Source organism: Varroa destructor, unplaced genomic scaffold, assembly GCF_002443255.2.
Source record: "Varroa destructor unplaced genomic scaffold, Vdes_3.0 BEIS01000005.1, whole genome shotgun sequence".
In the NCBI taxonomy this organism is placed as follows: domain Eukaryota; kingdom Metazoa; phylum Arthropoda; class Arachnida; order Mesostigmata; family Varroidae; genus Varroa; species Varroa destructor.
The window spans coordinates 23,634-39,294 of record NW_019211458.1 but is presented as its reverse complement, the minus strand read 5'-3'; the positions used below and the strand labels follow the sequence as shown (position 1 = coordinate 39,294).

General features: G+C 40.9%; 2 protein-coding genes and 1 long non-coding RNA gene across 15 annotated transcripts in view; 2 read left to right on the top strand and 1 right to left on the bottom strand.

The window, feature by feature from the left end:
• The window catches only part of LOC111252055 (receptor-type guanylate cyclase Gyc76C-like), a 70,612-nt gene that overhangs the window by 33,787 nt on the left and 21,164 nt on the right, over window positions 1-15,661 (bottom strand). For 10 of the 11 annotated variants that reach the window (XM_086991504.1, XM_022809410.2, XM_086991506.1 and 7 more), the window contains 3 exons: window positions 14,725-15,388; window positions 13,757-13,883; window positions 13,505-13,666 (listed from right to left, as the gene is read on the bottom strand). The exons of the other annotated variant lie outside the window; for it this stretch is intronic. In XM_086991504.1, coding sequence (XP_086847630.1) covers window positions 13,505-13,666; window positions 13,757-13,883; window positions 14,725-15,029 — 594 coding nt within the window. In that variant the 5' untranslated portion in view covers window positions 15,030-15,388. The remainder of the gene's footprint in view (window positions 1-13,504; window positions 13,667-13,756; window positions 13,884-14,724; window positions 15,389-15,661) is intronic. 11 annotated transcript variants of the gene reach the window in all.
• LOC147755140 (uncharacterized) lies at window positions 61-7,776 on the top strand. Of its 3 annotated transcripts, none has more exons than XR_015329329.1 (6): window positions 61-272; window positions 1,421-1,520; window positions 3,792-3,961; window positions 4,118-4,400; window positions 6,354-6,565; window positions 7,309-7,776. XR_015329329.1 is itself a non-coding variant. In XM_086991512.1 (5 exons), the coding sequence occupies exons 4-5, from the start codon at window positions 4,317-4,319 to the stop codon at window positions 6,456-6,458; spliced, it is 189 nt and encodes a 62-aa protein (XP_086847638.1). In that variant the 5' UTR covers window positions 68-272; window positions 1,421-1,520; window positions 3,792-3,961; window positions 4,118-4,316; the 3' UTR covers window positions 6,459-7,774. The 3 variants fall into 3 exon arrangements, 1 of the variants encoding a protein (XP_086847638.1); XR_015329330.1 differs by having other exon boundaries at window positions 71-272; window positions 7,309-7,767; XM_086991512.1 differs by having other exon boundaries at window positions 68-272; window positions 6,354-7,774.
• Window positions 11,192-13,290, top strand: LOC111252057 (uncharacterized). The gene is made up of 3 exons (XR_015329331.1): window positions 11,192-11,297; window positions 12,090-12,167; window positions 13,205-13,290. It is a non-coding gene; the product is annotated as an uncharacterized LOC111252057 (long non-coding RNA).

Below are 15,661 nucleotides of genomic sequence, written 5' to 3'. Positions count from 1 at the left end.
TGCCAGGCATACGGCTCGCCTATATGTATGACCACTCGAGGACAATACAAGCCCCCTTCTAAGTATTTTAGTGGCAAAATTGCTGATTCACCAAACGTCAGCTTGCTAAGAGACAAAGACACCTATAAGAACTCCAGCTCGGAGAACGTCGTGTACCATGATGTACTTTCCAAGTTGAGTCGCATGGTAGTTACATATGTATGTTAAGCGGACCACATGGCCAGGTGTGACTCAGACCCGCCTAGCCTGAACCTTCAAAACGAAATATAAACGTAAGGTTTTCTTTATGGATAACATATTAAGTCCACCTTACCTCGTATACTTTCTAAATCTTGCCCGTGGCATGATACCACCATTGCAGCCAAAGATTATCTTCATACGGAACCCTGATATCGCGTTGTTAGCACTCTAATTCAAAGTTAATCATTCTATTTTTGTTAGCGGTTCTATTTTTGGGGGAGCCGATTAGATTTAGCATCCTCGTGGCATTAACGAAGTTGCTTATTTTTTCTTTTACTTCACTTCTACTTCTCTGGAGCGAGCGCTCAAAAATGAGCTATCTCGCTTGTGATTTTAATAAACTTCAGGAAGTTATAATAGTAACTCCCTAACTTAATTAAAAAATTCCTAGTTTAATCCTTAACCGTTGTTGATAGCTATAAATCTAAAGATGTTTCTTTTTTAGGCTTTTTCTAGCAAATCTATTAATCTTTCAACCTCCTATGTATATATATGTATAATACACTGGCCTTCTTTTAAGCAGATCCTTTGGCCCTAACAAACGTCTGGCATTATTTCCTATTACGTAGCCTGTTTCTGCCGATCGTGATATTTATAGGATCATTTCGCTGATAAATTTAGAAAACCAATACAGAATCGATGACCATGTACTTGGAACTGAGACAAAGATTAATGGTAAATGAACATATAAATGCGATCAAACAATTATGTTTTCATGTTAAGTTCTGAAAATAGTATTTCTAAATGGCAAATACTCAATGGTCACATAGTGGACATCGTCGGCGATGCATGTCGAACTTTTTTGTATTAGATGGCTGTCAGTTTCTATATATATATATATATATATATATATATATATATATATATATATGTATATTTCATCTGAGTTAGTTAGAATTTAAAGGATACGAGATCGGACAAACTATACTGAAATCCTTAACATGTTCTATTAAATGGAGATTAACCGTTTCCAACAATCAGCCTTGCGACCAACAGTTTGATCATGACGTACCTGCCGTACACATGCGTACAGCGTGTTCCCCTTCCCCCCTCCAGCTCCTCAAAACGCAAAACGACTAAGAAACGATATGGAGTGGAAATGCCTTTTTTCTATATACCCTAAATATGATATCAGGCGATAAAATGCATACAAATGCGCTGTCTTATTTCTTGTATATAGATTCTCATACTTTCCCAAGGCACAGGAGAAACCAGGACAGCCTACATGTGTCTGCATTACAGGGACCACGGTAACGTAAATATTGGCTTGTCGAAAAAAGGTACTGCATGTTTTTCTAGCTAGATAACCTTGAATAGCTTACGTAGTAAAGGCGACGTCGTGTCAGCGTCGATGTCATTTGAATGCTGAGATTTAGCTGGAAGGCTTTTATTCAGACCTGAGATAAAAGCGAGCTAGAGAATGAAATTTCTGCCAAGCTGTCATTACTACAATTTTATTATTTACAGGCTACTTACGGTCAGGATGTTCTACCGGAAGGGACGAGCGGAGTGCTTTTATCGCTTTTGCTCCAAAATGTTTCGATACTCTTCACAGAGAGTCAAGCAATTATGGAAGAAATTGCGCAAGACTAACGTGTCAGTAGTCCATGATATTATCCAACGTCCACCAGTAAACAGTGTGTTTAAACTATTTGGAAAAAGCTGGCTACATCAACAATGCAGTGTCTTTAATGGGACCCGAAGGGCGTCGTGTTCGCTTACTTGGAACGAGTTGCTATCGCTTAGCAAGACGATTGATCGGATTTGTACCTTTCACAGCTAACAGGATCATGACATTGAAAAAATCCATTGAGAGCAAGCGTTTTCCCTCATGACAAAGCCAGACCTTACACAAGCCGGCAAGGATTCCGCTATGTAGCCTGGATCATGGTGTTACTAGAAAAAATAGCAGAGATCCATTGATCCGAATGGTACATTGTTAGCTTAATATTATTATATTGAAATAGAAGAGCTACTCGCTTCACCCTCGGCTTTTAACGGCGTTCAAAGTCAGCCCAGAAACATCAATCATTACTGCGTGTAAGAATCTCCAAGCCTTCATTCGTCTAGCCGATTTGTGGCGGTACACAGTTATGTGGGAGTGTCAAAGATTTGATACTCCCACTTCTGACAAAGCCGTTTGGCACAAAAAAGTAATCGTACGAGCTGACAAGCAAGACCTTAGCAGCCAGCAAAATGAATTATACATCCGGGCTAATTGAAAGGCCTACCAAATGACGCTGACGTAGCAAATATGGCGCTCTAAAAACGTAAGCAAGCATATATTGAAGAAGACTTGGGCTATATGGATCCGAACAATGCTACGTAACTATGCACATGACAACCGCCAATTTCATATAGGTATATCCGTTTGGGCTACTAGGAAATCCACGACACACTTCCTAGCCTACACACTTTATAAAATATAGAAATTTCTTACAGAAATTTAAGGATATCATATCAGAGCAGTTTCCGTATTAGACGCCGGAGGATGCGGAAGGTCAGCATCTGATAATATAAAATGGAGTAAACAGACAATCATATAAACGTTATCGTACGTATCGTGTACGGCGTAATACATACAAAAGATCTGTGCTTCGGATACGACTGTGTTGTTCTGAGTAGACCGTGAACGCATATTAATTTGTTTTATAGTTTATTGTCAAACAATTCAATAATCCTAGTAAATACGATATAAGAACGCGATAGCACAGTTATGTACGTCTCGACAAATATTTGCTTGCGTGCGTGTGTATAACAGAAGTGAACAAATCACTAACGTACGGGCGTAATGGTCGCCCGCTCACTGCGGGGCTCATGCTATCGACCGCTGCGCCGTCCGTTCGAGGAATTCTTGTCACTCGGACATTTCAAAAACCGCGCGGGTTCTATTTACAGCAACGCAGTGAGCCGTAATAGGAACCGACAACCGCGATAGATACTAGGATTGTCTGGGATCGTGAAGGCAGGGGTCAAAAGCCTGAACCGATGAAATCGCATGGTTCTGCGGTTTTTTATTGTCTTTCTTCAGCCTTTTACCAAACGATCGTTGGCTATTGCAGTATCCGTTTATGCGATTAACTGCAGCCAGGCCATTTGGTCATCGTAGTGGTGCCTTAGCGCACTTATGTTCGGTCGATAGTGCCTTCCTTATCCATCCAGTCACTGATTCTATTGAACGCTTGGAACCGACCGAAACCACAGTCGAATACAACTAGTTTTGCTGGGTTAGGAATTTTGGGTTATTAAAACAACATGTGAAGAACAGTCCACCCATCGGACATGTACAACTATTACCAACCAAAGTCATTGTTTCTATGTCGCACTGTATTGACGCCCAGTCAAGCTGAGCGTTCATACCGAACGCGGTCAAACGCTCTAGAATTTTCGTCCCCCATTGAATGATCACGGCGAGGTTGTCGGGTTATTTCGTCGCGTACCCATTAGAAATAACCGGCTTAGAGTCGTTCTAATACGTGATAAGAGAGAACAGGTAGTCGGCCTTATTGTTTTCCGTCTTACTGTCGGTTTTTTTCTTTCTCTTCTTCCAGGCTCGTTTGTATGTTTTTGTGTAGCTTTATATGTAACGCAAATGTTCTTCTCGTCGTCCTTCCTTCTCTGCATCTTGGAACGGAAACGGATATTCAATTTGTCCCTAGCTAATATACTGTCGCGCAAGTTGTTGACTAGAAGCCGGCCAAGAAGATTGGAAAAATCAGAAGTAAGTCTAGCGTACTGCTTTCAACCACCCCCTGTTCACCTGCCGTCGGCAACCTAACAATACTGCAGCTGCCGCAGACGTATAGGACAAAGAAAAAGAAACAACTCGTTTCCCTTTTTAGTAGCGGTATGTTTCCAAAATGTGCGACGGTTGCAGGTAAACAATCTTCAGCCATTGCGACTTCACCAAGATCACCATCCTGTGCTGTATACGCCAGCTACGCAAGGACCATTTCTTTTCATTCACATTGTGACATGTATGTGACACATTGTCACATACCTAACAACGCTGAGCGAAAGGACGTTTGACCCAAAAAAGCGGTTTCTTCTGGGCGTTCTTGCTGAACGAGGCGCGAATGTACTGCAAGGATTTAATTAACGTCGTTCCTGCAGGCAGAGCCGAATCAAAGGTCAGCAAAGACAAGAAGATGCAACCAAAAGTAAGTTTGATGTAAAAGTTGCATTATGGACAAGGTTGCATATAGATGTATGTACAAACAGCAGCGACGTCTATAAATATACAATGTCAAGGTGTCAAGGAGCGTCAACATCCGCGTCAGCCCTTATTAACTCTTTATAGTGGGAGTCCTGTTATACGTGAAACTTTTCAACATATCTTTCCAGCCAGCATAGGTGTCAATTTGTTTTCCTTGCATTTTAAACATTCAATCTATAATCGCTGTTGATTCACGAGTCGCATTTATTACCGTCACTTGCTCTCTGCTTTACGCGCTTGTTATAGCAGCGGGCATTGAATCACTAACAAATGTGCCGTTGCGGCCTATACACAAGCAAATTAACATAGATTTCTAAGTATTTGATATTTAGCTGATCAACTATATAGTCAACGTACACGTATTTTCTCTAATGGTATTCAACTAGATGTTAATATATGAAAGTGTTAATCACTTAACATTACAAAGGGGGTGTGCTTTCAGTACTTTAAGAACATTCGGTAAGATGTCAAGGTGCCCGTCCCCAGCAAAAAATTCATTACGTGGCTACTGCATGCTAATACTGTATACATCTTGTATAACAAAGTACTTCATGACGCAGCTAGCGAAGAAGTGCAATTTGGCGCTTCTGCTGCTGCTTGTACATTACATGCACACTTGATAAAGATCTCTTCTTCTAAGTCCTACGGTTTGTACCTACGGATCGAAAATTTCCCTATTTATTTCTCCTAAAAAGGAAGCGTAACTCTTTTTCTCAGTTTCTCTATCGAATAGGACAATCTATGATACCATAACCGAACATTTACAAGAACTCGATTAATGATAACATAAATATTTTCAAGGGTATGATGAAATGGCTCTAACCTAACGCCATTACGCCTCATACTGTAGTATGAGCGTGTCTGATACTGAATGCCGTAACCATCGAGACCGTTATTTAATGGCTATATAGTAGACCATGCCTTTTCGCACGAAACTGATCTTTCTGAGGTTATATTAATGCTTGTGATACGAGTAGTACATACCAATGGGCCACTGGCGTATTGTCTGAAATTGACGACTGTGAATGTGTATTTTTACAATTTGACCAAAGTAGGCAGTGCTGTACACTGCTATTTGTTGCAATACCGCTCAAAAGTTTCTCACCCACCTACCTTTTTCTAACGTTATGTGTTGAGCAGGATTACAGATTTAACTAAAAATCACCGCCATTGGCTGTTTTACGCGGGACGTGTAGAGGGATCAACAAATAGTTTTGCGTCTTCTGCCACTCACTACGCTCGTACCTGGCAAATTGCGAGACAAGGGCATTCCCTAGCACGCAACGATTTTATATTCAATGAATTATCAGATTGTGCGAAGCGAGCTTAAGTATTTGACTTCCAAGCTATACGCCATTAGCAAAGTGTTCTGTCGTTAAATTTTTGGCCATGTACGACTCTAAGCAGATAGAGCGTCATCAGATAATAGTGAAACTAGAGGCTTTTACCAAAATGACCGGTGCATACATTTTGGGAGCGGAGATTCGGAGATTGAAGGCCACAGTACCTTAAACTGGTTCTCGCGATGGCTCAGAAGGTAACGTAGGTGCCTGCTAAGCTACGGGATACGTCATGGTCTAAGATCAAAACCGTTCATACACAGAATTTGTTGTGCACTGGGAGCCAGTCGTTTGATGGTACGGAACGCCTAAAAGCGATACTGAGCGATAAAACTCGAAACAGAATACCTCAAACGGAAGAACAGGTTACTGTAATCACGAAAGCTTTTGGGCAAAAGAGCATGGACGATTGGCCCTCTAGCGGCTCAATATAGAATTCCTAAAAGTAGGCGTACCAAAAACACTGAACACGAAGAACAAAAGGTTTATCACGCCTAATGTAGATGAATATATATTTAATCTTATTCTAAGATTTAGCAACTATGTACTACCGACAGGAGAAAGCCGCTTGGAACGCCACGGTAGAAGTGGCATCGGTCGGTCTGTTTCGTCCACCAGAAGAGGATCAGGCGGGGGAATGGGGTCGCGCAGGAGAGAAATAACCTTATACCAAGGACATTCTTCAAGGAAATGCGGTGGTCAGTACTACCGTGTACCTTGAATTCCGTAAGGTGTTTATGGATAAATGGCGTAGTAATTGACACACCAGGTACGATTACACTTTGTTTCGCTTTAGACAAAACAAAGTATTACTTCATTGCCTCTATGTCTTAAAAACAGCTATAGGTGGCATAGTGTATTCTAAAGTTGATTCGTTCAAACTACTACTAACGAGGCTAAATATGGCGGCGCGAATCACAACCGTTGAGGAACTTTCAGAGCGCTGAGTATAATATGGTAGCACATTTAACAGATTCCAATACAATATTATTGTTCCATTTTATACTGGTCAAGGGTCATGAAATGTTTGACCTGCTACGGGCAACCTAATATATTTACCATTTCGATTCAAGCTATGATATTTTTGTACAAAGATGCCTGGGGATATGACTACGTTTGAACAGGATGTGCGTGTTTGTAATAGCCAATTATAATTATATAGATGTATATATACAGATCACCTTTGACCGGTCTAGCAAATACCGACTTAGGAACGAGCTTTGCATGGTAAGAGACTTTCTGACTTCAGAGAAAGAAATCATAGATGTCGTGAGCCTGTCAGGAATCGAGGTGATCCTGCTAAACCAGGCATCCGATCGATATGCAGTTATGTAATACATACCGCGTGTGCTTTTAGTCTTGTTAATAGTAACACTAAGAAATTAGTTATATTTGTCGATAAGTACGCCTTGTTAAAACGTGCCCTTAATTGCTCGTTTGTTGGCTTGCTGTGTTAACAACGGCCAAACTCAATCAGCCCATGTCTACTGGTGGAATATTCATTTTTCGCAGGATACGGGGAAAAAAGAGGAACTAACATACCGAGTTCATGGCGGTGCTACTAAGAAAGGACACATCAAAGTCCGTCTGTCCCACAGAGCCCGATTGACCTGTGGCTGTTTGTATCTCGTAACATAATGAATGTTTTGGCCAGAACCAACTGCCGTCAGCCTGGGACAAGCGCCTGTTGCTTGCCTAGCGTCTAAGTGTTGGCGCCGTCGCATGTTGTTCTTACCGCACTAGCCACCGACGACCCATCTCATCGAAAGAACGACGGCGTCTAGAATGGCGCCAATAATAAACCTTCATATGTATGTCATATTGTGCCTTGACGATGTCAGACCATACAGGTTGCGACGTGAACGGCTTCAGAAGGCTCTTGGCAGTGAAAGCTAGCTATTATATTAATTACTATATTTACTTATCGGAACTATCTTCCATCGACAATTAAAAAAAAAAACAGTTTTAATAAATTACCTCTGTCTTGTAACAAAAGGCACCAGCAAATACTGGTCAGCTTATTCGCAGTACCCGACGTTTTGCAGTTCTTCATTAAGGACAGCCCTTGGGTGTTTAATCTGATGTGGTGGGCTGATAGAGTAGAATAAAAGACAACTTTATTCAAAGACAAATAGGTAATAGATACCTAGTCCAGTTTAATGAACGCATTATTTTTTATAGATATCATTTCTATTTATTTATTTATTTATTAACTTTAATAGAAGCTATTTTTTTGTTTTGTTAGATTGGAGTGATCTCTAATTACTGCTTAATACACACAGCGCGATAATAGTAGACATATACATACAGGCCCTGGGTAATAGGGTTGTATAGCATGAAGAGAACCATTCGAAGGACACTGAGTCGGTAACAATAAAACTCTTTTACGAACCTACTGGTATAAATATAAATACCAGTAGATTTACATAGATCAGGCCGTTGGCCGTCAAACTAAAATTTATTATGTTTGCAGTAGTCCTCTTTTTCAAAAGAGAAGGCCCAATGAGTTTTGCATACCAGATTTCACTGCTAAGGTATTCTTTCTGCTATTGTGAGGCTCTTATCCACAAAATTCAGAACCCCCCATTTTAAAACTTTAGCACGAACCTGATGTAGGCTTAACGCGATAAAGTAAACAACCTAAATAGCATCAGAAATGGCAAAAGCTGGAAGTAACAAAAAATGTCTAAGACGCAAGTCCGTGTCTGGGAGCCTATATATCCGTACAGTATGTACGCAAATAATGACGCTTACTAGTAAGAGCTATCTCTAAACAGGCCAGATTCCATGGGGAAGGACAAGCAAACGGACTGCTATGGTTACAACAGCTTTGCTGAATATAGGGATTTGGATTCCGAACCATTTATATTTTCCCGAAATATTCTAGTGGTTCATTTATTTGCAACTGGCTAGATATATAGTGGCTTTTCTAAAGAGATATTAGTTGTAGTGGCTCATTATTCAAGCATTTAAACTACAAAATTAAGAAATCATCTGTTTTTCTTTCTTTCTTTCTCGGTCGTTGGACGGTCAACTGAGTCACTTTCAATACAAGTGCGACAATTGATATCTATATAGGTAGAAGACACACCACTAACAACCTCTATCGTATGAAAAAACTAGAAAAAGCAGATAAATAGGACCCGCAGCCCAGATATTGTTGGCCCGTAAGTTGAGCAGACGCCGGTTTTTTAAAGCACCGTTGTACATAGTCTATGGCTTAATTTAAGCTATATCTTGCAGCATGATTGAACCGTTCTCTGTTCACCTATCACCACTCAATACTTCACTTAATCACATAATACCCTCTTTAGGGCCTACACACTTGATATAATGATTGAGGATAGTATGTATCAATTTACTTTGACTCGTGCCCTACTACACTCCTTCTTTTCCAGTTAGCTTGTAAATAAGGGCACACTTTAAGCTGAGCCATCGGAAAAGCGACTTTTAATTAAAAGGCAATCCACTTGTTTTATAGATAGATGCATGTCTCTTCCACAACCAAAGAGCTCGGTCAAAAACTTCCAGCTAATTCTCGGTAGCTGATCCTATTATTATTATTTATCCGAAGAAACTTTGGAACGGATAGATGATTTCAACGTTCAGCTTCCATCTGCAAGATGTAAAAGGACTATAATGGTCACGGGCGAAGACCTTTACTGAAATGTTCCTCACGAAGATCACAAAAAGCCTCTGAAGTCAAAGCGACATCTTGATATTTGTAGTTCTCATCATTTGGGTTTGGAATCTAATAATACTAAGTAAAGTTCTACTGAACTCTGCGAAATGTAAGGTTCGTATTAAATTTTGCACGCTAACGTGAATAGTATTTAAAGCGTTCGTCTTTGTGCATATATATAGACTGCCTCAGATACACGACGTGTGAGCACAGCTTTCATTTCTCCAAGAAGTTGTAGACGGTGCTTAAGTTACCTAAACCGCAGCTGGGTTAGGGTCTAGATGCTTCCGTAGAGTCGCGGTCTGATTCAGCGAGCTACTTTTGAAAACTAGTGGATAGCAGTTTCCGAAAAAAAAAAAAAAGCTATATTTAAGCAACCACGCCTAAAACAACAATCCTGCTATCAATCCTAGATTTAGTAAGCTTCTAGTTCAGATACTAAAAGAATGAATTAAGGATAAGTGAGAACACTTAGCCGAACCTAACACAAAATGATACCGCAAGAAATCAAATTATATGCCCATTTTACCTGTCAAATAATTGCTTATTTGATTGCTAATATGAAATAACTTCAAGTTGACATACTTTTTTTTCAGTACTATATTTATGGTAGTCAAGAGTCAAAAAACGATATGTTTTTTTTTTTCTTTTTCCTATTATTTGTACATCTGTGCGATTATTTTTGACAGAAGAAAATAAAGAGTTCTGGCAAAAGGATTACCGTTATGAGTAACAGTCATCGCTACCATCATAAGAGCCATTAAATGAGGCAATGCTATCACGCACCGCATTTACGACGGCACCACGATACAAACAATACGTAAAAATGTTATATTTGGTACGAGCCAACCCGGCTCATTCTAAATACTCCGTTAGTGACACCGACAAAAAGTCGGCATCAGTTTAGCTGGATAGCAGCATTTCATTTTTCATCTTATTCCTTTCTGTATCATTAACCAGCATTAACAGGAGCAGTGCAAGAAAAGGAGTCACCATTGTAACTATTACCGCCTGCTGCTGCTGCTGCTGCTGCTGCTGCTGCTGCTGCTGCTGCTGCTGCTGCTGCTGCTGCTGCTGCTGCTGCTGCTGCTGCTGCTGCTGCTGCTGCTGCTGCTGCTGCTGCTGCTGCTGCTGCCGCCAGCTAGCCACTGCGACACAAATTGATGGATTGCAAACATCAACTGACGGAAGGCCGGATATACGGACAGCCACACAGGCAACAAGGCGGCCTTTGGACATGTCTTGAAATAGAATAAAGAAAGAAGCAAGATCGTTATCGTCATCCCCATTGGTATCGTCCTCGTAACCGTTGCCCCGATACTCGTCGCCTAGCGGGTGCAATGGCGGTGATGGTGATACACGGCAGCCCATCCGCATATTCGAGAGTAAGCCAGAGCAGGCGAAAGAATGGCAATAGCCGGGTGACATTCAATCGGCGGTACGCAAATACGGCGATAGCCATTTGTCAAGCTCCGCTTAGAGCTGGCGCCGCTGCTACTGCTGATGTAGGGTCAGCAGTGATAACGGGAGAACAGAAAAGTCGTTTGTTGGCATTGGTATTATGATTGTTACAGCTCCTATCGAGTCTTTCTACTGAACGCTAGACACAGGTAGTACTGATAGTCTGGAAAAGTTAGCTACATACAGAAAGAGAAACCGTCCAGACCTGTCTACCGTGTTCGCCTGCTACTTACAGCCACCCAAGATATATCAATGTCAATACGACTCGATTCTAGTGCTGCTTCTGCTACTGATGTGTTAAACTCAGCTGGCGCCACTAGTTCACAGGCGCTGATAATAACGCGACGGCGGTCTGCAGGTTTGTAAGGCTGTAGTGGCCGGCCTCGGTATGGTCGTTTCAACTGCCACTATAAACTTTTTGTAAAGCTCTTTACTTTATAACGATCATCTGTACAGTTTATAACTGGCGTCTAGGACTTTTCTCCAGTGGTACTAGCCAGGAAGTTTATTGCAGGACAGCATTAGCACTCCTCGAAACGATGACCCGCACGACAAAAAAAAAAAAAAAAACAGGATTCATTTCAAAACATATATTATAGCTGTCGCTACTTTGCCTCCTTGAAGAGCCTACGCTTCAGCTTATCAATTTTATACAAGTACCTGAAAACGAAGCGTTGCGGACGTAGAAAGCGAATTGGCTACACACGCACTAATATCGTTTCAGTGTCTGGCTATAAAGACAAATTGTAGAACAATTATTACAACATTATTATAAAAAATATATATATATATAAAAAATTATAAACACTAGAACGCTCGATGGCGGCGAAGACAGCTCGCCGTAGAAACGCTGCATTCGGTGAAGATTCTACTAAAAACACCGTAGGCGATTTGTTAAAACAAAAAAAAAAATCCGGGAAAGAAATCTAGAACTCGAAACACTGCTCTCGTGAAAGGAAGACCCCTTATAAAGGTAAATAACCAACGGTCGAGGACTCATCTCAAGTGCATAGCTGTTAGTACTCTAGCTTTTTGCATGTAAAAACATGTACAATCTTGGCCAGATGAGAAGTTGTACAAATAACTACTACATATTTTCAACGAGAAACAGATACGTAGAGACGCTTGTTTCTTTGTCCACCGGTTACAGATATTGTTGCTGGCTCTTCTACCATAGTCACCTCAGTGGATGGACGTAATCGTATTCCAGGACACCATCCTGAAGCGAGTATGTAGCTGTAAAAACTTACAGGGTCTGTTTAATCGTATAATGTAAACAAATCCTGGTTTGAACTGTGGATAAAGTGTCGGATGGAACCAACAGTAAAAAAAAAAAACCTCCGCACTAACTAGCCAAAATTAGTGAACGGAACTTTGTTCGCATGCCTCTTGCACGGCAGCTTTCCATCTGTTTTCTGGACGCTTTTTCCGTTATCCAACATACTCGCTAGACATCTGTTCTTCAAAATTGCGCCAATTTTATAAGAAAATTACTCTTTAACTTAACGTCGAAATGATCTTTTGGCTCTTCATAGACTTTCATACTTCTGCAGCGTGGAATAAAAAAGTTATATAAATGACAGACAGAAAGTTTGAAAAGCGAGTATTGTACTAAACAACCTCATACACTATATGTAAATGAGATGCGTATTCCAAATATCAGAAGATCACGAAGTTTTTCTAGGACAAAGCAACGAACTCACTGTAGTGAATGCAGTGCGCCATTTTGGCAACTTAAGCGCGTATAAGTTACTATCTAGTCTTTTTGCGCCTTACGAGGCTAAAAACTTCCTTGTTTTCTCCGAATTGGCCTGTTATTACCCCAGACTTTAAGTCTGCTGGAGTTTTTTTTATATATTAGCGATGTTTTATTGAATTTACACCTCTGCCAATACGGTAGACGGTTATTATATTAAATGCACATGACCGTCAGGGATGACACCTGTACCCTGCCTTTGTTCAGATGCAGTTTTACAAACAAGGCGCAGGTTTCGTTTTGCCAGAGAGACTGGCGATCGACTAGCCGGCGGTAAAAAACTTGTATACCTACAGCCAGCAAGAATTGGCGACACATTTATTGTTATTCTATATTTTGTAAATCCGCGCCTAAACTTGCCAAATATTTGTTGTCGAAAGGGAGCAAAGCCTTTAAGTTTTCCATTAGCATAGGGAGAAGGGTCCTTTTTCGCTGACCATCCTTTATGCCAACTTTCACGCTCAAAACATTCTATATGAATACAGTCTTTTCATGAAAACCTTAAACAGATTGTTGCTGGCAATGGAAGGATCAAACAAGTCCGCATTGTCGAAAACAGTATGGAAGGAACCTGTAAGCGGTGTGAAAGGTCACGATCAAACAAGATCGACGCTAACGGATTACCTGTGTGTCTTAAATGAAGCGAACATTCATTGTACGCTATTTAATGCCATTACAAATAAAGATATATAAATCAGAACTTTTATTGTCCTATTGAAGTAAGCAATAAGTTCCGTTTGTTGTAGCCGGCAGACTATACGACAGTGTATTGGCAAGCAAAGTTATTGCTATCGAAAAAAGTTACTCACATAGGAGAAAATGGGAAGTCCAACCGCCGTTGCAACGGAGGCCTCTGTTTTGCAGAAGTTCTCAGGCCCGATGATAACCGAGACATTTTTGTTGAACATTTCTACAACGATTCTAGTTGCCACATTAGGATCTCCGCCTTCGTCCTCGAATAGAATTTCCACCTACGGCACCAGGACATAATCAATAGGTAGTCTTTATCCAAAAATACTACATCACAAGGTTTTAAGCATACGAATAAGTATTTTGCCTACCTTGTCGTCGCCCAGAATCGTGCTTGAATTGTTGATCTCCTCGGCGGCAAACGACAGTGCGCCAGAAATTTTCAAGCCCAACTTGCTTCCGCCCATATTTCCAGTAAACTGCGGGATATAACCGACTCTAGAAACAATTTAATTTCATATTACTTTATTATTATCACATATTTATTCATATATAAAATAATAATACATTACCATTATATGAATAGATAGTCAATATGATGGATACATTTGAGGTACAAAGAATTACGCTTTGAAATGAAAAAGAAATGGCAATTCATAGTGGAAAAGGACGGAGCAGAAATGATCTGCGGTGCTCTCCTGCATGCAAAACCAGCAAAAAATTTTTTTCTAGCGTTCCTGTTTTTACTACACTCTGGATATCGAATGTAAGTTTAGCATACCTTAGAGTACTTGTAGCAGAGCATGATGAAACACACCTTCTGAGTAGTTTCGGACAGTACTACTCTACCACTACTTTATACCGAAAAAATTAATTTAAAATGAACGTTCATTCTAGTATCGAACTCTAATGGTAAAATCTCTAGTATTGATTTACTTAAATCTTAGACACATTAGACTAGTACGATACGAGCGTCTTTACAAAAATGCTTCAGAATAAAAAAGGGACATCATTCAAACACAAAGGCTAACAAAGGGCACCGAAACGATCTTGAGAACTGACGTCGCGGAAAACTTGATCGTTAGTACTACGCATATTTAAAAACAAGTTCTTTCGGTAGGATGTCCTAGTTGAGTTGTTACAACATTTACCTCTGGTACTGCTTTGTCGATTGGCTCTGAATATGGAAATAAAAAACAATGACCTTTCAGAGAGAACCAAATGCTCCTGCAATGAGTACGTTAAATTTTCGTATTGGTAGTCGTTCGCGTATTATCTACTTACGGTGCATTTTTTTACCCCAATCTCTGTATGCATATGTGCGTGTTCGGTAACCTACTTGTGGATTTGGCCCGCCGCTGTTAACGTGGGTTCCAGAAGAAGCGCCACGAGCGTCGCAATCAGCAACAGAAGCGGACAGCGCATCGAGGAAGCGCTGGAGATTCCGACAATCAACCAAAGTGGCCATTGGCACGCAGTGGTCACAGTGCCGATAACGTAAGCAGTACCAGGAAGCGTTGCTGTACTCGTAGAAGTGACGCAATAGTGGCAGAAATAGCGACGAAAACACTCGTGAAGATTTGGGGAGGCTGAATGGCGCCTGGTGGTGTGGGGTGGCGGCGACCCCAGGGACCAGGAGCGCATTTGCGATTACTCACTGAACGCCGAGCGCCTTTGTCGGCAAGGTGGGTCTATTTAACGCAGCCAGCCAGTCTGCTATTTAGCTAATGGAGGACTAGCCAGATTTCAACAGTCTATGTGGCGTTGTCGTGGTTATGATTAGGTAATTGGTAAACAATAAAGAGCATGACCGTTGTCTCTGCACGGCATATGCTAGACGAATTCGGCAGATGCCTGGGCAAGTCAAGCTGCTGGGAGCGCTCAGAGAGGTCTTTAGCGGTCACAGCTAATTTTAGAGCGAAATGGTGTCACCATCGCGATGAAGACGCGGATTACCATAACGGCGATGAACTTAAGGATGCATTGAGCATATCGTCACGTTGCTGAAAATAAGCATGAGTATTGACATAATTAGTAGGTTTCTATATTAAAAAACTAGCAGTATTTAAAAATACAAACTTTTTGTTAGTGATCAAGATAAAAACTATTATACAGAAGAAAACCGCTGTCACAATGCCTGCTATTTTGCATAGAAAAAAACTTGCTTCAAGCAGCATAAAAACATAAGAAACTAGGGGGAGGATTCAGGGAGGTATGCAAGCTAGTCGTAGCTTCAGGACTCTGCAGCGCCGGTGACCCGCTGCGATAGTTCAGAA

Bases quoted from the DNA above. Each gene is read 5' to 3' on its own strand.
- LOC147755140 (XM_086991512.1), top strand. From the start codon at position 4,317: ATGTACTGCAAGGATTTAATTAACGTCGTTCCTGCAGGCAGAGCCGAA. The intron at 4,401-6,353 runs GTAAGTTTGATG...TACTACCGACAG, and splicing joins ACAAGAAGATGCAACCAAAA to GAGAAAGCCGCTTGGAACGC.